The sequence below is a fragment of the Gorilla gorilla genome, chromosome 12 (assembly GCF_029281585.2).
Source record: "Gorilla gorilla gorilla isolate KB3781 chromosome 12, NHGRI_mGorGor1-v2.1_pri, whole genome shotgun sequence".
NCBI lineage: Eukaryota > Metazoa > Chordata > Mammalia > Primates > Hominidae > Gorilla > Gorilla gorilla.
The window spans coordinates 92,580,968-92,606,660 of record NC_073236.2 but is presented as its reverse complement, the minus strand read 5'-3'; the positions used below and the strand labels follow the sequence as shown (position 1 = coordinate 92,606,660).

The following is a 25,693-nucleotide window of genomic DNA, read 5'->3' as shown; positions in this document are numbered from 1 at the left end:
CCAAATAGCTGGGACCACAGATGCGCACCACCATACCTGGCTAATTTTCTTGGTCTTAATAGAGACAAAGCCTCGCTATGTTGCCCAAGCTGGTCTCAAACACCTGAGCTCAAGCAATCCACCCAGTTTGGCCTCCCAAAGTGCTGGGATTACAGATGTGAGTCACTATGTCCAGCCGTGATCACACTTTAAATATTCTAAATTCAACAAATCAATTCAGCCATTTAGTGAGCCTGCTCTGGGGTAAAGCGCAGCACTAGTACTAGGGAATACAGTGGTTAAGAGAGCTACGGTCCCTGACCAGCAGGAGTGAGAGGCACCTACAGAAACAATCCTAACATAAACCACTGTCATCAGTGCTAAAAGACAGATTGAAGATATGGGGGTAGGAAGAGATTAAATCCAACTGGGTGACCTCAAGATGACAAAGATGATGAGATTTGAGGGAGGCTTTTAAGAAACGCAGGACTTCCTCAAGGAGCTCAAGCAAGGGTCTTCCAAGAAAGAGGGGCCTCACATCTAACACTATTTCCATCAGGAAATTGTTGCAAACAACCTGGGTGGCTCCATTGCCCCTGGGTCTAGGGACATTAGCCCAAAGTTATGATATAAGAATGTCAGGAACTGGTTAAAATAGACAGGAGAGGCTTAATGCCTGTAATCCCAACACTTCGGGAAGCCGAGGCATGTGGATTGCTTGAGGTCAGAAGTTCAAGACCAGCCTGACCAACATGGCGAAACCCTGTCTCTACTAAACATACAATGATTAGCCCGGCGTGGTGGTGGGCACCTGTAATCCCAGCTACTCGGGAAGCTGAGGCACAAGAATCACTTGAACCTGGGAGGCGGGGGTTGCAGTGAGCCAAGATCGTGCCACTGGACTCCAGCCTGGGAAACAGAGCAAGACTCACTCTGAAAAAAAAAAAAAAAAAAAAAAAAAAAAATAGGAAGATATGTGAAGGAAGGTAGGGAAAGAAGGAAGGAGAATGAGAAGCCAGGAGGAGAAGATCATTCAGACATCCAGAGCTGGCAGGGAGGAGGGGAAGAGTTATATTATAAAATCCTAGGACCTGAAGTGAATAATCCCCTCCACTCCCTATTATTTTTACGTCAGATTTTAAGAAACAATACCGCTTTTGTTAAAAAGGCATCTACCTCCCAGCACTCGCTGGCTCATGGAAGTTCACTACTATATTTCACCCTGCAGCTGTCTTTCCCATATTAGTACGCAACTTTGATTGCAGAAGCAGCTTTTTGTGGATAGAGTGATGATAACAGTCAATACAAATTTTATGGTGAAATATATGCATTTTCCTGATGCACCTGTGCTGCTTGAGTGCTCACTTGACATCATAAACACCAAGGAAACAAAGGTATTCTTGTGTCATTCTTGTGTCTTATAGAAGCACAGAAACACAATTTAAACTGGGCATTCTTGGGGGCCAGCAATGTCCTATTTCCTGATTCTGATGACAATTACGTGGATGTTTGCTTTCTGTTTTTAAAATGTGCATATTTGCTTTATGCTTCTTTCTCTCTCTCTCTCGCACATACACAGATATAAACGGGAGACGAAAAAAGAAAACTGAAAAGGGGAAAAAAACTCTTAAAGCAGTTATTTATTTATCTATACTGAGCAATCCATGTAAGATTTCCATAATGAAGTGCTCATGGAAAAACTAGTAGCATTACTCTGGAAAGGAATATTGGTTACCTGTAACACCTATATTTGTCCTACTATACTTGGCATTTACCATTCTTTGCTACTTAACATAATTGAAAGGGGGCTTTTTTTCATAAAGTGTTGAATAGTCAGCTGCTTTATGTAGGAGACTGTTTTCCTGTTCATTGCTAAACTTGGTTCCATTTTCCTTGGGTCTAATGGTATATATATGTACATATATATATTTCTAATTCCAACATATGCTTCTCAGTTCCTTTTTTTTTTTTTTTTTTTTTGAGACAGGGCCTTGCTCTGTCACCCAGGCTGGAATGCAGTGGCGCAACCATAGCTCACTGCGCTTCAACCTCCCAGGGTCAAGCGATCCTCCTGCCTCAGCCTTCTGACTACCTGAGACTATAGGCATGTGCAACCACACCTAGCTATTTTTAAAAATTATTGTAGAGTTGAGATCTCACTATGTTGCCAGGGCTGGTCTCAAACTCTTGGGCTCAAGCGATCCTCCCACCACAGCTTCCCTAAGTGCTCAGATTATAGGCGTGAGCCAACATGCCTGGCCAGTTCTTCATTTTTAAGGCTTAGAGAATCTAGGCAAGATGCCAGTAAAAATATCTGATTCTCACTAATTAATGTTTCAATCCATGCTGATTAGGCACTCAAATCTTTTTTTTTTTTTTTTTTTTTTTTTGAGACTGAGTTTGGCTCTTGTCGCCCAGGCTGGAGTGCAATGGCGCAATCTCGGCTCACCGCAACCTCTGCCTCCCGGGTTCAAGTGATTCTCCTGCCTCAGCCTCCTGAGTAGCTGGGATTACAGGCATGCACCACCACGTCTGGCTAATTTTGTATTTTTAGTAGAGACAGGGCTTCTCCATGTTGGTCACGCTGGTCTCAAATGTCCGACCTCAGGTGATCCACCCGCCTTGGCCTCCCAAAGTGCTGGGATTATAGACATGAGACACCGCGCCCGGCCAGGCACTCAAATCTTATAAGAGCTTGAATGTGGCAGGATGGTATTAGTATGGATATATAATTCAGTTATGTTGCACCAAACACCATCAATGTCAGAAAACTGAAATAATGTGAAAAAAGCCAACCCTACTTACTAAGCTCTTGGTGTGACTACATATACATATACATATACATATACATATACATATACATATACATATACTTGACTTTATTTAGAACAGTTTTAGGGTCATAGCAAAATTGCAAGGAAAGAGATTTCCATATACTCTTTGCTCCCACACATGCATAACCTCCGTTATCATCATGCCACACTAAAAAGGTACAGACGAACCTACACTGGCACATCATTATCACTCAAAGTCCATATGTTACATTAGACCTCACTCTTGGTGTTGTACTTTCAAGGGTTTTGATGAATGTGCAATGACATGTATCCACTATTATAGTATCACAGAGTGGTTTCACTGCCCTAAAAATCCTGTGTTCTCCCCAATTATCCCTCCCTCCCCTCAACCCCTGACAACCACTGATCTTTTTATAGTCTCCATAGTTTTGCCTTTTCCAGAATGTCATAGAGGTGGAATCATACCATATGCAGCCTTTTCAGATTGGCTTCTTTCACTTCGTGATATGCATTTATGTTTCCTCCATGTCTTGTTATGGCTTCATAGCTCATTTCTTTTTAGTGCTGAATAATATTCCATTGTCTGGATGTACCACAGTTTATTTATCCATTCATCTACTTAGCAACATCTTTGTTGCTTCCAAATGTGGGCAATTATGAATAAAGCTGCTATAAACATCCATGTGCAGGCTTTTGGGTGGGTGTAAGCTTTCAAGTCCTGTGGGTAAATACTATGGAGCACAACTGCTGGATCTTGTGTAAGAGTATGTTTAGTTTTTTAAAAAATGCCCAAACTGTCTTCCAAAGTGGCTATACCATTTTGCATTCTCACTAGCAATGAATGAGAGTTCCTGTTGCTCCACATCCTTGCCAGCTTTGATGTTGTCAGTGTTCTGGATTGGGGCCATTTCATATTTGTGTAGTATCTCATTGTCTTAATTTGCATTTCCCTGATGACATATGATGTGAAACGTTTTTTCATATGCTTTTTTGACATCTGTATGTCTTCTTTGGAGAGGTGTATATTAAGGAGTTTGGCCAATTGTTTAATTGAGTTGTTTTCTTATTGCTGGGTTTTCAGAGTTCTTTGTATATTTTGGTCAACAGTTCTTTCTCAGATATCTCTTTTGCAAATATATTCTCAGTCAGTCGCTTGTCTTTTCATTCTCTTCAGTGTCTTTTGCTGAGCAGAAAATTTTAGATCCAAAGAAATCCAATTTATTAATTATTTCTTTCATGGATGCCTTTGGTGTAGGATCTAAACTCAAAATCGTCTAGATTTTCTTATGTTACCTTCTAGAAGTTGTATAGTCTTGCTTTTTACATTTAAGTTTTGTAATCAACTTTGAGTTCATTTTTGTGAAGGGTTTAAGGTCTGTGTCTAGATTCTTTTCCTCTTTTTTATTTTTATTTTGGAGGAAGAGTCTCACTCTGTCACCCAGGCTGGAGTGCAGTGGGGTAATTTCAGCTCACTGCAACCTGCACCTCCCAGGTTCAAACGATTCTCCTGCCTCAGCCTCCTAAGTAGCTAGGATTACAGGCACCCGCCACCACGTCTGGCTAATTTTTATATTTTCAGTAGAGATGGGGTTTCACTATATTGGCCAGGCTGGTCTTGAACTCATGACCTCAAGTGATCCATCTGCCTCGGCCTCCCAAAGTGCTAGGATTAGAGGCATGAATCACCACGCCCAGTCTCTTCTTTTTTTAATGTGGATATCCAGTTGTTCCAGCACCATTTGTTGAAAAAACTATCTTTTCTTTGTTGTATTGCCTTTGCTCCTTTGTCAAAATTCAGTTGACTATATTTTTGTGTGTCTATTTCTGTATTCTCTATTCTGTTCCATTGATCTATTTGTCTATTCTTTGCCAATATAATACTCTCTAGATTACTATAGCTTTTAAGTAGGCCTTGAAGTCAGGTAGTGTCAGTCCTCTAACTTTGCTATTCTCCTTCCTCATTGTGTTGGCTATTCTAGGTTTTTGCCTTTCCATATATACTTTAGACTGTTTGTTGATAGCCACAAAATAACATTCTCTAATTATTATTGGGATTGCATGGAATTTAAAGATCAAATTGGGAAGAACTGACATCTTGACAATATTGATCTTCCTATCCATGGGAAATCTCTTCATTTATTGAGTTCTTCTTTGATTTCTTTCTTTTTTTTTGAGACAGAGTTTCACTCTTGTTGCCCAGGCTGGAGTGAAATGGCACAATCTCAGCTCACTGCAACCTCTGCCTCCCAGGTTCAAGCGGTTGTCCTGCCTCAGCTTCCCGAGTAGCTGGGGTTATGGGCGCCTGCCACCACGCCCAGCTAATTTTTTGTATTTTTTAGTAGAGACGGGGTTTCACTATGTTGGCCAGGCTGGTCTCAAACTCCTGACCTCAGGTGATGCACCCGCTTTGGCCTCCCAAAGTGCTGGGATTACAGGCATGAGCCACTGCGCCCAGCCAAGTTCTTCTTTGATTTCTTTCATCAGTTCGTTGTTTTCCTCATTTAGATCGTGTACATATTTTGTTAGATTTATACCTAAGTATGTCATCTTTCGGCGTCCTAATGTGAAGTCATTATATATGTGTGTGTTCTTGACCTTACCAGTAATATTTTATTTTATAATGCAAATAATCCTTCTATCATCATAAGTTTTGACACAAGTAGTTTGAGAAGGAAGAGAAGTAAATTCATTTCATCTAATCTTACAATTTCTAGCCAAATGTTTGGTCAATGGAAGAGAGAGAAAGGCATGCTTTTTGAAAGGTACTGTGTTTTAAAATTCAAATTCCACTTTTTCATTGCTGGTATACAGAAAAGTAATCAAATTTTGTATATTAACCTTTATCCTGCAAACTTGCTATAATTTGTTATTAGTTTCAGGAACTTTTGTTGATTCTTTCGGATTTTCTACATAGGCAATCATGTTATCTGTGAACAAGGCAGTTCTTTTTCTTCCTTCCCAATCAGTATACCTTTTATTTCCTTTTGTTGTCTTGTTCCATTAGCTGTAACTTCCACTACAATGTTGAAAAGGAATGGTGAGAGAGGACATCCTTGCCTTTTTCCTGATCTTAGTGGGAAAGCTTCTAGTTTCTCATCATTAAGTATGATGCTAGCTGTAGGTTTTTTATAGACACTCTTTATCAAATTGAGGAAGTTCCTATTTCTAGTTTACTGAGAATTATTTTCATAAATGGGTGTTGAATTTTCTCAAACGCTTTTTCTGCATCTATTGACATGATTATGTGACTTTTCTTTTTTAGCTGTTGATGTGATAGATTATTTGATTTTTAAAATATTGAGCCAGCATTGCATACCTGGGATAAATCTCACTTGGTTGCAATGTATAATTTTTTAATACATTGTTAGACTTAATTTGCTATCATTTTGTTGAGGATTTTTACATCTATGTTCATGAGACATATTGGTCTGTAGTTTTCATTTCTTGTAATGTCTTTGTCTGGTTTTGGTATTATGGTGACACTGGCCTAATAGAATGAGTTAGGAGGTGTGTCCCCTGCCCTCTATCTTCTTAAAGGGATTAGTAGAGAATTGGCATAATTCCTTCCTTAAATATTTGATAGAATTCACCTGTGAATGCATCTGGGCCTAGCAATGTCTATTTTGAAAAGTTATAATCACTGATTCAATTTAATAGATATAGGCCTATTCAGACTCTATTTCTTTTCATGTCAGTTGTGGAAAATTCTATCTTTCAAGTAATTGATTCATTTTATCTAGGTAATCAAATTTGTGGAAATAGGGTTATTCAGAATATTCCTTTACTGTCCTTTTTAATGTCAATAGGATCTGTAGTGATGTCTCCTCTTTTGTGTCTAATATTAGTCCTTTGTGTTTTCTCTTTTTTCTTAGTTAGCCTAGATAGATGCTTATCAATTTTATTATCTTTTCAAAGAATCAGCTTTGAGTTCCTTGATTTTCTCTATTGATTTTCTGTTTTCAATTTCATTGACTTCTGCTCTAATTTTTATTATTTCTTTTCTTTCACTTACTTTGGATTTAATTTACTCTTCTTTTTCTGGTTTCCTAAGGTGCAGACTTACATGATTAATTTTTGGTTTTTCTTCTTTTCTAATACATGCATTCAATACTATAAATTTCCCTCTAAGCATTGCTTTTGCTACATCCCACAAATTTTGTTAAATTTTGTTTTCACTTCCATTTAGTTCAAAGTATTTTAACATTTCTCTTCAGACATTTTTCTAACAACACAGATCCATGTGTTATTTAGAAGTGTGTTGTTTAATCTCCACATATTTTGGGGTTTTCTAGTTATCTTTGTGTTATTGATTTGTAGTTTAATTCAGTTTAATTCCATTGTGGTCTGAGAGCAGACATTGTATAATTTCTATTCCTTTAAATTTGTTAAGGTTTTTTTTTTTTTTGGAGATGGAGTCTTACTCTGTCACCCAGGCTATAGTGCAGTGGTGTGATCTTGGCTCACTGCAACCTCCACCTCCTGGGTTCAAGTGAGTCTCCTGCGTCAGCCTCCCAAGTAGCTGGAATTACAGGCACCCGCCACCATGCCTGGCTAATTTGTTTTTTTAGATGGAGTCTTGCTCTGTTGCCAGGCTGGAGTGTAGTGCCATGATCTCAGCTCACTGCAACCTCTGACTCCCTGGTTCAAGAGATTCTCCTGTCTCAGCCTCCCAAGTAGCTGGGATTACAGGAACGTGCCACCACACCCAGCTATTTTTTGTATTTTTAGTAGAGACGGGGTTTCACCATGTTGGCCAGGATAGTCTCGATCTCTTGACCTTGTGATCTGCCTGCCTAGGCTTCCCAAAGTGCTGGGATTACAGGCATGAGCCACTGCACCTGGCCAATTATTTTTTATTTTTAGTAGAGACGGGGTTTCACCATGTTGGCCAGGCTGGTCTTGAACTCCTGACCTCAAGTGATCCACCTGCCTTGGCCTCCCAATGTGCTGGGATTACAGGTGTGAGCCACCGCTGCCAGCCCTGTTAAGGTATGTTTTACGGCTCAGAATGTGATCTCTCTTGGTGAATGTTCCATGTGAGCTGGAGGAAATGTGTATTCTGCTGTTTTTGGATGAGGCAGTCTATAGACATAAATTATATCCTGTTGATTAAAGGGTGCTGTTGAGTTCAACTATGTACTGACTGATTTTCTGCCTGCTGTGTTTCTCCATTTCTGATAGAGGGGTATTTATACTGAAGTCATCTATTTCTCCTTGCAGTTCTATTAGTTATTGCCTCACATATTTTGACGATCTGTTGTTAGGGACATACACATTGCCAAATATAATTATATCTTCTTGTAGAGTTGACCCCTTTATTAAGTAATGCCCCTCTTCATCCCTGATAACACTTATTGCTTTGATGTCTGCTCTGTTTGAAACTAATATAGCTATTCCTGCTTTATTTTTTTTTTTTCAATTTGAGAGCAGGTACTGTTTATTAACTGACCAGATTAGAAAAATAATCATGGTAGACACCTTAGTTCATTCTTCTAATAAGCCTGTTGATCTGGTCCCCCCTGTTGCCAGCATCTCCACCTTCTACAAAATGGGTGGTCTTTTTCTTCATTCCATCTCATGGAAAGGATAATTTGAAGGGCCACAGGAAGTTATTTGCTTCTTTGAAGAATTTTCCAACAGTATAGATCTCATGAATCAGATCCTCCATGCAGATGATGCCATATTTACCAAGAGATCAAAAGTGGGTTTCTTGTAGACAACATACGAGATTATGCTCTGACAATTTTGATTAACTCCGACAATCTGTCTTTTAATTGGTGTAGTTAGACCAATTAGCGTTTGCATAGTATACCTTTCTCCACCCATTTACTTCTAAATCTCAGCCCACTGCACCCTCCGCCTCCTGGGTTCAAGCAATTCTCCTGCCTCAGCCGCCTAAGTAGCTGGGACTACAGGCGCCCACCATCACACCCGGCTAATTTTTGTATTTTTAGTAGAGATGGGGTTTCATTCTGTTGGCCAGGCTGGTCTCAAACTCCTGACCCTGTGATCTGCCCGCCTCTGCCTCCCGAAGTGCTGGGATTACAAGCGTGAGCCACAGCACCCAGCTGCAGTATCAGTCTTTTTCATGAGTCTCTACCTCTCTCTGCTATAGACTCATGAAAATCTGTGACCATCTGTACTGTGAATTTCACAAGATTTTCTCAGCTACCTCCTCACCCTTAGGTGGCACAGGATGACTAAAGCTGGCTGGAGTTGGGTATTGCCCTTCCCTCAGCTCAGTTAGGTCCAGATTGAATAGTTTCTCCTGAGGGCAGGCCTTGTTAGTAAGAGAGTGCCTGACATATTTCAAAATGGTTCCTTTTCCTCTCCTCTGCCAGCAGCAGGGGCAGGATTTCTCTCTGTAAGAACCTGGGAGAGCTCCTGCAGGTAAACCTCAAAACATGTGAGGCACCCCCTATGATTAGGTCCTCCTGGAGCTTTTAACTCTCAGATTTGCCAACACTTAGCCTCCAGCAATTCTTCAGTTGTAGTTCAGGTGTTCCTACCCCAGCCATGGTTCCTGCAGAAGTTGGTATTTTCTGCCCTGGTAAATTGTAATTCTCTGTATCCTCCTGGCCATCTCTCCAATTTTGGGGATAGTCTGCCCTGTGACCTCACTTCTCTTACAAGTCTAAAATAATTGTTGATTTTTCAGTTTGTTTAGCTTTTAACTTGTTGTTAGGATGGAACTTCAACTTCCAAGCTATTTACATGCAGAACTGGAAACTGGAAGTCAGCGTGACACCATTTTGAGAACCCAGACCCATAAATAGGTGGGTCAGAAGGCAACAGATTTCTAATAGGATTTCTACACCTTTAGAATCCCTATTAGAATAATCATAAGGTGAATGCAGCCAGAAGGCTGGCAGGTACCATATTTCCAGGTACTTTTTTTTTTTTTCTTTTTAAGACAGGGTCTCACTCTATCGGGGAGGCGGTGATGTGATCTCGGCTCACTGCACCCTCCACCTTCCAGATTCAAGCGACTGTCCTGCCTTAGCCTCCCGAGTAGCTGTGACTACAGGTGTGTACCACCACGGCCAGCTAATTTCTGTATTTTTAGTAGAGATGGGGTTTCACCATATTGGCCAGGCTGGTCTCAAACTCCTAACCTCAAGTGATCTGCCCCCCTCGGCCTCCCAAAGTGCTGGGATTACAGGCATGAGCCACCGCTCCCAGCCATTTCCAGATCTTGATAGAAATTTCTTTAAGTGTCTCTTCTCTCTCAGAAGTAAAGCCTCTTGTGTCATATGGAAACATTACTGACTCACTGCTCAGATTTCTTTAAGGTCTGAGAAATAAACAACATGGGACTTTCTCAAAAAAAAAAAAAGAAAGAAGAAAGAAAGAAAACATGTCCAATGATACTAATGATATCCTTAATTTCACCAATATCTTGTAATTTTCACTAAGAACTACAAGTGAGCGTCATCCCTGAGATAAATTCTCTGTATCCAGCTTTCAAACTTCACTTTTGTTTGCCACACTCTTGACATATTTTAAGTGACAATCACTGCATTACTTTGCAGGGGCTCTTTGAGAAGTCCTGCCTCAAAAAAAAAAAAAAAAAAAATCTGCTAAATAAGCCGCTTGACTAACCACTTTGAGTGCTACTTTTTCTCATTTAAGTGAAGAATGAATTGTTTCATCTTTGATACATTATGCTCTTTGTTATCCCCACATTTAACTCTTGGGTTCTCAGAGTGACTGGCACCCTTCCTATGGTTTATAGCTATATAGTAGTGCAACTGTTCAAAATCAACACACACTTCAGGTCTAAAATGAGTGTTCAGATCACTGCTGTTGTTTGCTGTTTTGTAAGTAAAATTTATCATTTTACCACTTTAGTGAACACACTGAACACCTGGGGGAGGGCTGTACATTCAGCGGGAGGATTCTCTGGGGATGCTGTGTGGCTACTGAAGGATCTAGGATGCCCACTCTGATGTTCACCATTACTGCTGCAGTGTGGCTGGTCAGCCCTTCTGTGGGCACAAACTTTGGTTGATACCATGCTCAAGGAAAACCATCCTGTTGAAAATCCCTTCAGTAGTCATTTTACCATGGAGCATTCTGCAAATTAATCTATTTTCAGAGATATCCTCGTCACAGCTATAAACACAGCTAACAAAGATCAGTGAGTTAACTGCCAGATTTTTCAACCTCTCTCTCAACTAGTTCAAGGATGTATTTTGAACATATTCAAATGGATCCTTTGATTCATTCTCTAATTTAATGGGGCGCCTTTCTAGCCTGGCTACCTCTTTTTGACCAAAAAAAAAGATACAGGGGCAGGGAGGGAATAGAATTGCCAAATTTGTTTCATTTTCCATGAGCTCCATCTTCCAAGGCAATGCTAAAGCTAACCTTTAAATTGAAATTTCAAATTTCATTTGCTTAATTGTGATTTTCATTGAAATGTTCCCAACCTAGGAAGTAAATAAGAGAATTTTTTTAAAATGGAACATTTTAAGAAAGAAAACAAGAGAACAAAAATGTTAGTTGGAAAAAATTTCGAGTTACTTACAAATGGGCATGATTGAAAGAGTATCATTTACACACTGAAAACAATATCAACAGAAAGAAAAAAATTAATAGTCTCCTTGCTCCCTATCTAACCTCTACTTTCCAAATGGAAACCACTGTTGGTGATTATGAAAGTATTTCTCAGGGGAAAAAAGTATGCATTTAACATCACATATATGTACATTTGTTTTCATGTATACAAATGGGATTATACTCTAAATATTGACTTGTACCTTCATTTTTTTTCATGTAGTAACAACTTAGAGATGCTTCCATATCAACACATATAGATTTATCCCATCTTTTTTTTTTTTTTTTTTTTTTTTTTTGAGACAGAGTTTTGCTCTTGTTGCGCAGGCTGGAGTGCAGTGGCGCGATCTTGGCTTACAGCAACCTCCACCTCCTGGGTTCAAACGATCTCCTGCCTTAGCCTCCTGAGTAGCTGGGATTACAGGCGCCTGCCACCACACATGGCTAATGTTTTTGTATTTTTAGTAGAGATGGGATTTCACCATTTTGGCCAGGCTGGTCTTAGGTGATCTGCCTGCCTCGGCCTCCCAAACTGCTGGGATTACAGGCGTAAGCCACCGCACCCGGCCAACCTCAACATTTGTAATGGTTGCACAGTATGTCATTTGTATGGGTGTATCATTTTTTAACTGGCATTGCTGAGTTTAAGGCTATGTGCATTTAGAATGTTGCTAGGTTGCCAAATTGCCCTCCAAAATATTTGCACCAGTTTGTATTCATATAAACAACGTATGAGAGTATCTGTTTGTGTATCCCCTTTGCCAATATTGGGTATCAATGTACAGTACTTATATAGTTGATCACCTGATAGGCGAAAATTGTGCCTCACTATTATTCCTCTGTAATTATTTATTAGTTGAAGCCTCAAGCATCACTTTCTTTTTTAGTAATTGGTGTGTCTCTTTGTGAATTGCCAGCTCATGCCCTTTGTTCATTTTTTTTTTTTTTTTTGAGACAGATTCTCGCTCTGTCGCCCAGACTGGAGTGCAGTGGTGCGATCTTGGCTCACTGCAAGCTCCGCCTCCTGGGTTCACGCCATTCTCCTGCCTCAGCCTCCAGAATAGCTGGGACTATAGGCGTGCGCCACCACGCCCGGCTAATTTTTTTTTTGTATTTTTAGTAGAGTCAGGGTTTCACCATGTTAGCCAGGATGGTCTCGATCTCCTGACCTCATGATCCGCCTGCCTCGGCCTCCCAGAGTGCTGGGATTACAGGTGTGAGCCACCATGCCTGGCCACCCTTTGCTCATTTTTAACCAGAATATTTATTACAATTGGATTGTAAAAGACCATGACTCATTTTCACCATTTGATACAGGTGATAAAGCCAGTTAGTGATCAGCACTTTCTGGAAACTCCCTTGCATCTTCACAGTGGTAATACTCTACGTTTTTTTTGCATTGACTGACCTTGTTCAGTAATGATTCACTGGCTACAGGCTGAGACAGCATCACCATCTTCTCCCTGTCCCACTAATTGTAGATAGATTCTGGAACCATGTTCTGACTGACACAGTTTAAACTGACTTCAGGTTGTCCTGAAGTTACCCTAGCATGTTGATTTCAAGCTTATACTTTAAAATCCTCCATTTAAGTCACTAGATCCATGTTTCTAGTTGAAAATATAAATGATGCATTTCAAATGGTAATGGACTTCTACTCTGCAAGATAGACTTGCAGAATAGGACAACCTTTCTCTAGGACTTTGGGCAATGCATCTGGAAAGACACAGACTTCAACATATCCTTTCCTTAACAATTCCACTCTATGACTAGCCACAGGGGATGGCTGAATATATTAGGATATGTCCATATACAAGAAAACTATGCAGCTATTAAAAATGTTGTATAGACTGGACATGGTGGCTCACACTTGTCATCCCAGCACTTGGGGAGGCTGAGGCAGGAGGACTGCTTGAGTCCAGGAGTTTAAAACCAGCCTGGGTAACATAGTAAGACCCTGACTCTAGCAAATAAATAAATGAACAAATGTATAAATACATAAAAATAAATGAAGTGTAAAGAATACATGAAAAAGATTAATAATATATTTCTAAAAAGAAGAAATTCTGGTTTCTGCAAATGACATGCTAGGTTATTTATTCGGGCAATTAACCTTCCCACTGCTGACAACTAGAAATGAAAGATAAAATATTAAAAAAAAAAATCAAAAGAGGTTTTTTGTTTTTTGTTTTTTGAGATGAAGTCTTGCTCTGTCGCCCAGGCTGGAGTGCAGTGGCACGACCTCAGCTCACTGCAACCTCCGCCTCCCAGGTTCAAACGATTCTCCTGCCTCAGCCTCCCAAGTAGCTGGGACTACAGGTGCGTGCCACCATGCCTGGCTAATTTTTTGTATTTTTAGTAGAGATGGGGTTTCACTGTGTTAGCCAGGAAGGTCTTGATCTCTTGACCTCGTGATCCGCCCACCTTGGCCTCCCAAAGTGCTGGGATTACAGGCGTGAGCCACCGTGCCCAGCCACAGAAGAGTTTTTAAAAAGATATGGAATTGCCAACAATATAGTAGGAAATTACATGATCCTAAACTAAAAGACAGCAAGAAGCCAAGGAGGTAAGTGGCTTAATTTTGTCTAGAGAATGTTTGCTGGTCCAGACTAAATTCAACAGAACACAGCTGAGTTTAAAGGAACTTCAGAGCCCTGGAAGAATCCAGGGGTCAAACTCTGGGCCTATTCATGATAAAGGGAGGAAGGAGTCTAATGGAAGATACCCACTGGAATTTGAGACCCTAGAAAGGTACTTCCTGAAAGTAAACTCTCCCACCTCACTCCATTGCCAAGGGGACTACAGAGAGTTGCCTAAGCAAGAATTGGGAGGGAGAAGAAACCCGTCCCTGAGAGATTATAACCATGGGCTGTCCCTTTCATGAATTCCAGCCCAAATTCACAATGCTAGGGTGATCCAAGAAGACATAAACACTGCATTTTGAGTTGTACCAGACTGGTGGCTCCCCTATATATTAACAGAAGCCAAAGCAAACCTTAGGCCTTGGGGAATTCACAAAAATACATTTTCAAGAGTAATGAGCAATACACAGTTAAAGACAATCACATACACATAAGAAAACAAAATGAGTAAGGCCCATTCAGATTTCAGGTATTTGAGTAATCATTAATTCATTCACAGGTTCAACCAATATTAATCATCAGACACTGTTCTAGACAGAGATATAATAATGAGCAAAACAGATAAATATTCATGTCCTCATGAAACTCCATTCATGGGAGAAGGCACATTAACAAATAATCAATGTAAAGTGCAAGTAAATTATATAGTACACTTGATAGCTATAGACGCCAAGAAAAAAATGAGAGCCAGGTAGGGAAGATCTGAAGCGTTGAATAGTAAATTTAAATGGGGCTCATTGAGAACATGACACTTGAACAAAGACTTGAAGAAGGATAGAGAGTAGGCCATCCAGGTATCTTGGATAAGAGTATCCCAGAAAAAGGGTACAGTGAAAATACCTTGAGGTAGGAGTGTGAGTGCTAAGTTCAAGATACAGCCAAAAGGACAAGTGGGTCAGGAAGAGAGTGACAGGGAGTAGTAAGACAAAGTCAAGAATGAAGCCAGTTCACAATATCCCTGCTGGCCTTGAGAAAAGCCACTCAGAGATCACACTCACTATCATACTGCTTTAACCTAGTGGTTCTGAACCAGGAGCACGGCAATGTCTGGAGACATTTTTGGTTGTTACAACTGGAAAAGTAGATTGCTAATGATACTTAATGAGTAGAGGCCAGGTGCTACAATGCACAGAACAGCCCCCCGCCCCACCCAACCACAATAAAGATTTATCCTGCCCAAAACGTCAGCAGTGCCAAGCTTGACAAACCCAGGATTAGACATACAGATGTATAAATCAAAAAGGGAATTGGCCACAGTGGCTCACTCCTGTAATCTCAGCACTTTGGGAGGCCAAGGCAGGAGGACCACTTGAGCCCAGGAGTTTGAGACCAGCCTGGGCTGGTGGGACCCCATCTCTACTGAAAAAAAAAAAAGGAATTGGATATACAAGTTTGGAATTCAAGAAAAAAATCTAGGTGGCAGATATAAATTTGGTAATCACCAACAAATACATGGTGTTCATAGCCTTGAGTGAGATTGGATGAGATCACCATTCAGAGAATGAGCAGACATGGAGCAGAGGTCTGAGTGCCTGGGGCACTCCAAGATGGAGATGAGGGAAGAGCAGAGATGGCAAAAAATGGCTGAGAAGAAAAACCAAAAATGAGGATGGGGGAGGAAGTGTAGGAGGTTTGAAAAGAGGGGAGAGTGGCTGGGTGCGTGACTCATGCCTGTAATCTCAGCACTTTGGGGGGATGAGGCGGGAGGATCGCTGGAGCTCAGGAGTTTGAGACCAGCCTGGGCAACATAATGAGACCGCCTCTTCTAAAATTTTAAAAAATTAGCCAGGCATGGTTGCTGGTGTGTGCTTATACTCCCAGCTATTCAGGAAGCTAAGGGGGAGGATTGCTTGAGCCTGGGGAATCGAGGCTGCAGTGAGCTATGATTGTGCCACTGTACTGTAGCCTCGGTGACAGTGTCTTAAATAAATAAATAAATAGGATATACAAGATAAAACCACCCAGGAGAATGGCAAAGTAAACAGACTAGAGAAGTCCATTCAGTGCCCATTAGAGGTGAAGAATTTAGCATGAGACCAGTCATGCAGCTACATGGATGCAGGTATTAATACAAAGAGAGACGTACCCAGGGTTGTGGCTTTGCCAAACAAGTAAAAGTTGAGCAGTTAGGGGCAAGGGAATTGACAGTGTATGTAGGGAATAACTATAATGATTAACTATGGGATTGGAGCTTTGCAAGGAAGAAGGGAGTTGAGAGGTAGTGAAAAGGTGGGACAATCAATAGATTAGGATTGTAGCCTGCGGGGAATGGAAAAATTGTTAGGGTTGGGATATTAGAGAGTGGGATTCATGTAGAGATTGTAGAGAGTTGAAATTCTTGGTCTTGAAAAACATCTAAGGAGTGAGTGGCTGAGGTAGCAGAAAGTTCAAGAAACTGAGAAGCCAGGTTGTTGAAAGATCATCTATGTGTGTGTTGAAATTATGATATGAGTAGTGAAAAGAGCGACAGTGAGGGAAGGGGGCTAATATCAAGGAATAAGGGGAGTAACCCAGGGGTCAGTGGAGGACTACAACACTAGGGGAAACAGCAGGTCATAAAATTGTGCATATGGGGAAGGTGGTCCCGTTTGTGTACATATATTCTACAATGTGAATATACTATTTATCTGTTAAGAAAAAGGTTATTAGAAAAATTACAGAGCTACCTCAAATCTTCTTTGAAAAGGGCCAAATATAGATAAGTATATGCATGCACACACACACACATTCAAATATCTATATATATATTCCTTTTTTTTTTTCTGAGACACGGTCTTGTTCTGTCGCCCAGGCTGGAGGGCAGTGGCACAATCTCAACTCACTGTACCCTCTACCTCCCGGGTTCAAGCAATTCTCGTGCCTCAGCCTCCCAAGTAGCTGGGATTACAGGCCTGTGCCACAATGCCCAGCTAATTTTTGTATTTTTCTTATAGTAGAGATGGGGTTTCACCATGCTGTCTCGAACTCCTGGCCTCAAGTGATCCACCTGCCTCGGCCTCCCAAAGTGCTGGGATTACAGGTGTGAGCCACTGCACATAGCCCCTATATATATATGCCTAATAAGACTGTTCAGTAGGGGTGAAAGGGTTGAAAAAACTAACTATTGAGTACTAATAGTTAGCCACTCAGCACTTGGGTGATGGGATCAATCGTACCCCAAACCTCAGCATCATGGAATATACACGGGTAACAAACCTGCACATGTAGACCCTGAATCTAAAATAAAAGTTGAAAAAAAAATAGAAAGTCTCTCCAATACAGATTCTCGAGTTGAGTTACATGCCTCAGAATAAAGATACTAAAAATAGTGAAAACTTTATTTATTTATTTATATTATTATACTTTAAGTTCTAGGGTACATGTGCACAATGTGCAGGTTTGTTACATATGTATACATGTGCCATGTTGGTGTGCTGCACCCGTGAACTCATCATTTACATTAGGTATATCTCCTAATGCTATCCCTCCCCACTCCCCCAACTCCACGACAGGCCCCTGTGTGTGATGTTCCCCTTCCTGTGTCCAAGTGTTCTCATTGTTCGGTTCCCACCTATGAGTGAGAACATGTGGTGTTTGGTTTTTTGTCCTTGCGATAGTTTGCTGAGAATGATGGTTTCCAGCTTCATCCATGTCCCTACAAAGGACATGAACTCATCCTTTTTTATGGCTGCATAGTATTCCTGAAAACTTTATTACAAATAAAAAGCAGCCACTGAAAGATATAAAATGAATATTCTGTGAAAAATTATAAAATTTGAGAATGCTATTCTAGGTTAATGTATAACAATAATACATACTATATCTACCCCAAATTCAAAGTATTCTGAGTTCTGCTATTAAAACAGAATTTTGAATTTTACTGGTGAGTAAACAATGTTTATGTTTCCCCTTGTGAACATATATATCTTTGAAATAGAAAATTAGAAAAACACTGAATTTTTCCAGTTTCTAGAGTTTAATCCTTTGTGGGAGGTGGAGAGGAAAGAAGAAAGAAACAGAAAAACTATGTTTTCAGAAGGTTTTATCCATCCTTCTGAGTAAGCCTAATTCTTTTGGTCTTTTAAAACTTTCAGTATTGTGTAACTCCATCCTTGTACGTTTTCTCCTTTCAACACTGGGCCTTTGGCTGATTTTCAGGGACTTGTAAAAGCGAGAAGAGAGGAAGCAGAAAAGAAAATCGCAGAAGAGAGTAAGAAAGACTTTGCATTTGAGATAGCCAGAACAATTTCACACATAGCCTGGTTATCTGGTAGCAAGCCATAAAGGTGCTAGTATAATTTAGAGTTTGTATGCATCCACTGAAGCAAACAGGATAAGATATACCCAATGAACACTTATCATTCTGTTCTGTTTCAAAGCTACAATTTGTAAAGTAGTAGAAAGTTTGGATTTGACATGTGTTCATCCTGCTGAAAATTTTGTGTCCACTTTAGTAATTACAACCCCTTGTACTTAATTCAACCTTCAGCTGCAATACATTTCTCTCAGGTTATCACAATAATATTCTGATGAAGTTATGAAGATTGATACTATTATTAGCTTATTTATAAATGAGAAATATTAATGCAGAGAGAACTGAGACAAGTACCCAAAGTCCCAAGTAACAAAATCCAAGTCACAACTCTTATCCCTTGAACAGACCATGTTCCTGCCACTTCCATGCCTTCAACAATGCTGTACTCCTCCCTCGGAATACCTCCTTTGGATTCCATCTACCCAAACCCTGCCCCTCATTGAAGGCGAGGGGCACATGGTAGACTGGAAAGAGGACTAAATTTTGGTGCAGAAGCCCTCAGTAAAAAGTGCTGCTTCACCTACTTAAGTATTAGCAATGTGCCTTTGGACAAGTTATTTAGTCTCTACTCACCTTAGTTTTCTTGCATGTAAAATGGAGTTAATATCTGTTCTATTTCAGAATGCTTAAGAAGGAAGCAACTAAGAGAATATACATGGAAGCCCATAGTAAACCATTAAGAGCCACATAAAAGACATGTATTAGTGAAGGTCCAGTTAAGTTCTACGTAAGCCACGGAGCTTTCCAGCCTTTTAATCCAGCCTCCTTTGGCACTTGAACTCTCCTTTGGCATTTCCAGCTCCACTATTTATCTGAGCACTTGATAAACTTTGTCTTGTATTGTTGCTTAAATACCTCTGGGTCAGGAACATCTTCCTTCCGCAGAGCCTAGTGCAGGGCTGTGAGCTCAGTAGTGCTCTTTATTATCAATGCTGCAAATGAACTGGTGGAGCTGAGAGTAGAAGCTGACCCTCCTGGGACCACATGCTCACTTCTTTTCTTTTTTTTTTTTTAATTAAAAAAAATATTTTTAGAGACAGCATGTCACTCTGTCACCCAGGCTGGGGTACAGTCATAATCATAGCTCACTGCAGCCTCAAACTCCCAGGCTCAAGGGATCCTCCTGCCCTGGCTTCCCAAGTAGCTATTTTTTTTTTTTTTTTTTTAAAGAGTTGAGGGCTTGTTATATTGCCCAGGCTGATCTACAACACCTGGCCTCAAGTGATCCTCCCACCTCAGCTTCCAGAGTAGTTGGGACCACAGGCATGCACTACCACACCCGGCTATTTTTCTTTATTTTTTGTAGAGATGGGTCATTTCTATAAGAAAAGTTTTTAAAAGCTTCCCTGTGGTATGTAGTTATATATATGCTCTAATAAGGATACTCCCCGAGAGGCAGGGTTTTCTCTTTAAAAGAAGAGGGTTCACCACATATACTGCTTGAAGAGATAAGAGCATAGCCCAATGACAGATAAGATCCCAGGTGCTCTCCAGGCTAGGGGAATCCCACCAAGAGTTGCCCAAGAGGAAAACATTTCTCCCCATGTACTCCCCTTAGGTTAAGAAGATGTTATAGGGAAAAATCTTACTGGAAACATTTGCAAATCAGGCAGTCCTTGTTTGATTTCTACGGGAAATAAGACATCTTAAAGGTTTTCCATTTCTCCTGGGGGAAGATATACTCTACGTATAAAAATACTTTCCTCAGGGGCTCTTAGTAGCTTTCCCACACAAAGCAATCTGCCAGTAGCGCTTTACCTGATCTTTGTCAACTAGTGTGCTGGGGCTTGGCCGTGGTTTGTCTTTGAATGAGTAAGTAGCCACTTGCTTCTTTAACAGGTCCAGGAAGTCAGGAGGCATATACTGCGGAAGATCATTTAGGACTGGATTGTTTCTTTGCACAAGAGGTGGCTTTTTCCTTCCTTCGTTTTTAAAATTGTAGGTTGCTATCACTGGATTTAATAGGGATTCTTCAATAAAAGTTTTCAAGTAGTAAGTGCCAGGTATAGGAGTATCCTGTGGAAAATTGACATCAGTTTTAAGATTGTGTAAACATGTAACTTCTCCTAAAACACCATTCTTGGATGGGAAGCTCCCAAGTAACATCTCTCTTTGTTTTCAAGTTTAATGAAATTATATCAAATACAGTAAACACTCTTGACAGAAGAGTATTTCAAAATCATGATTATTTCCTTTCCGAAATAATTACTGAATTATAGCAAATGGGTTAAGAGTTGAAACTTAACATTTTTTTTTTTTTTTGAAACAGAGTCCCACTCTGTCACCCAGGCTGGAGTGCAGTGGCACGATCTAGGCTCACTGCAAGCTCCACTGCCCAGGTTCATGCCATTCTCCTGCCTCAGCCTCCCAAGTAGCTGGGACTACAGGCATCAGCCACTACGCCCGGCTAGTTTTTTGTTTTGTTTTTTTGTATTTTTAGTAGAGACAGGGTTTCACTGTGTTAGCCAGGATGGTCTAGATCTCCTGACCTTGTGATCCGCCCGCCTTGGCCTCCCAAAGTGCTGGGATTACAGGCGTGAGCCACCACGCCCGGCCGAAATTTAAGTTTTTAAAAGACAACTTTGGTGATTCAACTTTGGGATTCAAGCTTGACTATGAATTTCAGACCTCTAGTGAGACCACTCAGGAAAGTCTCTTGGCTAACTAGAAGCTATCCTACATCTGCTTAGCCAATACTATGTTTCTCTCTAGCCCTCAAGTGGGAAGCTAAAGGATCATGACATGAGACCAGGATAAACTGGCAGAGCATATGGCCTAGTTAGTCCAGTAAGAGGTTTGGTACTTTCAAATTACAACCAGTGTGGCTGAATGGCCAGAATTGAACGTTTAGTCACTGCTGCTTTTGCGACCATCTTTCCACTGAGCACTCAGCTCAGTTCTGCTTTTAAAATTACTGCAATTCCAAGAAGGCTTTGACCCATGAAGTCCCTCTATTATTGAAGGGCATTGACAGAAAATACGTCTGTAATATAGAAACTCTCTGGAGAGGGGGATCTTCTGGTCATTTTTCTTCCATATATTACCATTTTGCTTTCATATATTGACCATATTAAGAACCATTTGCAGAAGGTCTTTACCATATAAGATAAAAACTGAAACCAAAACACCTTTCTAGAATGTATGCTTTTTTTGTTTTGCAATCTCACCCAGATCATAAGAGCATAGGTTAGCCTTATCTAGATATTCTGTAAAGCACCTAGATTTCTAGAATTGTTTAACTTTCCCAAGCTTCTATTGCATTCAAAATTAAAAGTTAGTTTCTTATTCATATGCTGACACTAAAATTTTAAGTATGACATGAGGTCCATGCAGATCTGAACAATCACTGTTTTCTTACAATTTAGTGTTAGTCTTAAAAGCTATAATTGATTAAAATATTAATGGAATAGGAATAATGTGAATAGGAAAGACTGAACAATGTACATACTGTTAATGCTATTCTCCACCATCCTTCTCTTTCAAAAGAGGAAGTCTTTCGGGATGGTTTCTGTTAACAAACACAAAGTATGCTTATTCATTTGAGAGGTGATCCCTTGAAATTAAATATAATTTATAAAACATTTGCTTGAAGAAATTCACACCCATACCCAACTGATATGTCTTCATTAAAATAAAAGCTACATAATAATAAATTTGCCCATATTTCCTTAAATTGTTATTTTATGGTCTTAAGTCCTTTCAAATAACTAAATTCCCTTTGATAAAATTAGAGTAATAAACACCCCCATCTCACAGAGATGTTGTAAGTATATTAAATGTGACAAAATGTGGTGTCCTTAGGAAGAAAAGAGTTAGTCTTGAAGCCAGACAGACTTAGGCTGGAACTCAGCTCTGCCATTTACCAGCTAGGTGCACTGGGTGAGTTACCCAACCCTCATGCTTCCTCACAGTAGTATAAAAATAAGGCACTACCAGAGTTGGCATGAGAATAAAGCATTGTATGCCAGATGTGGTGGCTCACGCCTGTAATCCCAGCACTTTGGGAGGCCAAGTTGGGTGGATCACTTGAGGCCAGGAGTTTAAGACCAGCCTGGCCAACATGTTGAAACCCTATCTGTACTAAAAATACAAAAACATTAGCTGGGCGTGGTGGCACATGCCTGTAATCCCTCCTCAGAAGGCTGTAATCCCTACTCATGAGGCTGAGGCATGAGAATCACTTGAACTCGGTAGGCAGAGGTTGCAGTGGGCCGAGATCACATCACTGCAACTCCAGCCTGGGCGACAAAGCAAGAAGCCACCTCAGGGGAAAAAAAAAGAGTAAGGCATTGTACTTATAAAGACTTGCATATACAATCAGTGCTTAATAAATGGTAGCTTTAATTTTTAACATCCCATTTGCCAAGTTAAGAAGCTGATTATTTTGGTATTCCTCAGTTTCCAAGGAAGCTTTTGTCTTCATATTTAGTACTCTATACCCATTCATCCATTATTATTTCATATTTATTTCAGCCCATTGTCCACAGAACACAACCGTTTAGTATATTGCTCTTTGTCCTAGGTAAAATCATTAAAATGTTGAGTTCTCCTTTCATTTATAATGCCTTTATTACTATAAAATATAGGTCATCAAGCAAGACTGCATTAAAAGTAATAATCAGTAAAACTGATATAGTTCATTCTTCCTGTCTAGTAACTTAAATCTACTGTACTTATGAGTACCACTGGGCTTTATTTTATTATGAAATATGTTAATTTCTTTAAAACACATTGTCTCATGACACTGCTAAAGCTGAGCTTCTTCCTTGATACTTCTTCGCGAGATTTATGTTGAATCTTCTCTGTTGCACTTTTATAGTCACAGAAATACAACTTTCTCAGGCAGGTCAAGACAGGCCTCCCACCCCTACCCCAGAATAAGGAAAATGAGATGGGAAGGAGAGAGAAGTAAACGCGATCAATCTAATGGAAGACAATTGGCAGCTGCTGTTTTGTTTTGCCCAAGACAGGTGATCTAAATTCCATCTATCTACCACTTTAAATTCACTCTAAGGGGAAAGATAAAAGATTAGGTTAAACAACCCTCACCCATATTTATTTAAAAACGTAACAAAGGCCAGCCATGGCGGTGCATGCCTGTAATCCCAGCTACGCGGGAGGCTGAGGCAGGAGAATCCCTTGAACCCGGGAGGCGGAGGTTGCAGTGAGCCGAGATCACACCGCTGCACTCCTGCCTGGGTGACAGAGCGAGACTCTAAAAGAAAAACGTAGCAAAGGTAGCCTCAAACATTTTTATAAATATTGAAGTAGGAGGCGGAGCAAAACGTGTCTAGTAAAACTACAGAAGGAAAAACCCAGTCTTCCGGCAGATGGAGCGGAAAGGGAAAGAAATCCAATCACCATATTAAAGCAGTTGTCCAGTTTAATTAGTAGTGGGAAGAAGGGAAAAATACAGAAAACAAAGGGCGAAGGAGAAGGAAAAGGGAAGAAGCGAGGGGAAAAGAAATAAAACAAAGGAAATGTCCAATAAAGACCAGGAAGGAAGGTCCGCAGGTGGAGACGTACGTGAGGGCAGGGAGAGAAGGGTAGGAAGAGGGAACCAGAGGGGCACGAAGGCCTGGGATTAGAGAGCGGTGGGAAAAGGGTAGTGGGCCTGGTGAGGGGAGCAGGAGCCAGGCCGGCAAGGGGCAGGCCATCTTACCGAGGCTGTGATGAATGATTCTCCACCCACCAGGTCTTCCCTTACTGAGGTGGAAGCGGTGGCGACGGCTGGCTGGTCCATGGTGGCCTCCTCTCTCTCTAGGCTGAACCTGAGGTCCGGTTGCTAGGAGGCGGGTGTGGCCCGTGGGCTCCCGAGCGCTCGCGCCTGGGACCGCTCGGGGGACCCGCCAGGTTTGTCTTTAGTGCTGCAGGGAAGGGAAGCGGGCACGCACTTTGAGGTCCCGCGCGAAGACCTGCGCAGAGGAAAACCCTCGAAAAGAGACGGTTATGAAAGCATGTGAGAAGAAAATCTAGAGGGCTCTGGAGTTGCTGGAGAGCCCTCGGGTAAGGATCTGCGAAAAGGGAGGCTTGTTAAGGGCTTGAGCGTACCCACAATCTCCATTAGTTCCCTTCCAATCCACCACCAATCGCACACCCCAGACAGGGAGGCAGTGTGCTTGGTAGGCATACTTAGAGAAATCTGCCTTAGCACCCACTTTCTAAGATTGTTTCTAAGCTCCTCCAGATAGAAACTCTGGGGCTGACTTCTCTTGCTTCTGACTTGCAGAGTGGAGTGAGCACCAGACACAGCCGGTTTCACTAGCTGTGAAACCACAGACCACCCCATTCTTCTGAGTACAGACCCTTTTTATTGTCAGCCTCTCTAGGCTGTAGCTTCTTCTTAAACTAGGAACATTCTCACCTTTGAAAACAAACCCTCCACAACCTTAATTTCATTTTATACAGTACCTACTGTATTCCAGGGACTTCACATACATTAGTCTCATTTAATCTTCACACCAACCCTACAAAGTAGGTATTAGTTTCATTTTCTGGATGAGGAAACAAAGGTTTCCTTGGACGTTTAGCACAGTTCACTCAGCATCACACACAAATGGCAGAACCAGAATTAAAATCCAGACCTGACTCTAGAGCTTCACTGCCCTATACCATGAAGTTTCTGCTTCCCTTTACAAACTTTCAAGAGTAATATGGACTCTTTTCTCACTTCCCATACTTTCCTTAAAACATCTTAATCTGGCCTGCACACAGCTTTTAATTAAAATTGCACTTAAACTCACCAGGGATCCAAGTGCCAAATCCAGTGGGGATTTTCAGCTCTTATGAAACTTGGCCTTCAATTTTCATTGCTGCATTGATTATTCCCTCATTCTTGAATCACTCTCCTCCCTTGACTACCAGGACTTGGACGCTGGTTGCATATAATGACTTATTCTGTGCTTATTTCCTTGTCTATAGAGAAGGGGATAATAAAATTGGTACCTATCCACATAGGTTATAAAAAAGATTAACTTGAAATGTTCACAACCATGTCTGGCACAGTGCAGTCAGTAAATGTGAGCTGTCATTACCTTTAGGACAAAAGCAACATTTACAATCCAGTCTCTCACTTCTCTTTTTTTGAAACGAAGTCTCACTCTGTTGCCCAGGCTGGAGTGCAGTGGCGCGATCTCACTACAACCTCGGCCGCCCGCCACCATGCCCAGCTAATTTTTGTATTTTTAGTAGAGACGGGGTTTCACCATATTTGTCAGGCTGGTCTCGAACTCCTGACCTCATGATCCACCCACCTCGGTCCCCCAAAGTGTTGGGATTACAGGTTGAGCCACCACACCCGGCCACTTCTCTTATTAGGATGGCATGCTCTGCTGTATCATGCTTGCAAAAACCCCAAACATGCCATCTTCACATTTCTATTTGTCTCCACATATGCTAGCTCTTCTGCATGAAATGCTATTCTT

At 40.9% G+C, this 25,693-nt stretch overlaps 1 protein-coding gene across 4 annotated transcripts in view; it reads right to left on the bottom strand.

The window, feature by feature from the left end:
* Positions 1–24,404, bottom strand: part of STPG4 (sperm-tail PG-rich repeat containing 4) — a 68,670-nt gene extending 44,266 nt beyond the window's left edge. For 2 of the 4 annotated variants that reach the window (XR_008676865.2, XR_008676864.2), the window contains exons 1-3: positions 23,932–24,359; positions 21,718–21,777; positions 20,028–20,285 (exon numbers count right to left, since the gene is read on the bottom strand). Coding sequence is in view for 2 of the 4 variants with exons in the window: in XM_019021099.4 (XP_018876644.3) it covers positions 20,028–20,285; positions 21,718–21,777; positions 23,932–24,012 (399 nt within the window). In the remaining 2 variants the exon portion in view is untranslated. Of the gene's footprint in view, positions 1–20,027; positions 20,286–21,717; positions 21,778–23,931 lie in introns of all 4 variants that reach the window. The other 2 variants (XM_019021099.4, XM_055377839.2) reach the window with 2 other exon arrangements.
* Between the last annotated feature and the right edge of the window lie 1,289 nt (positions 24,405–25,693).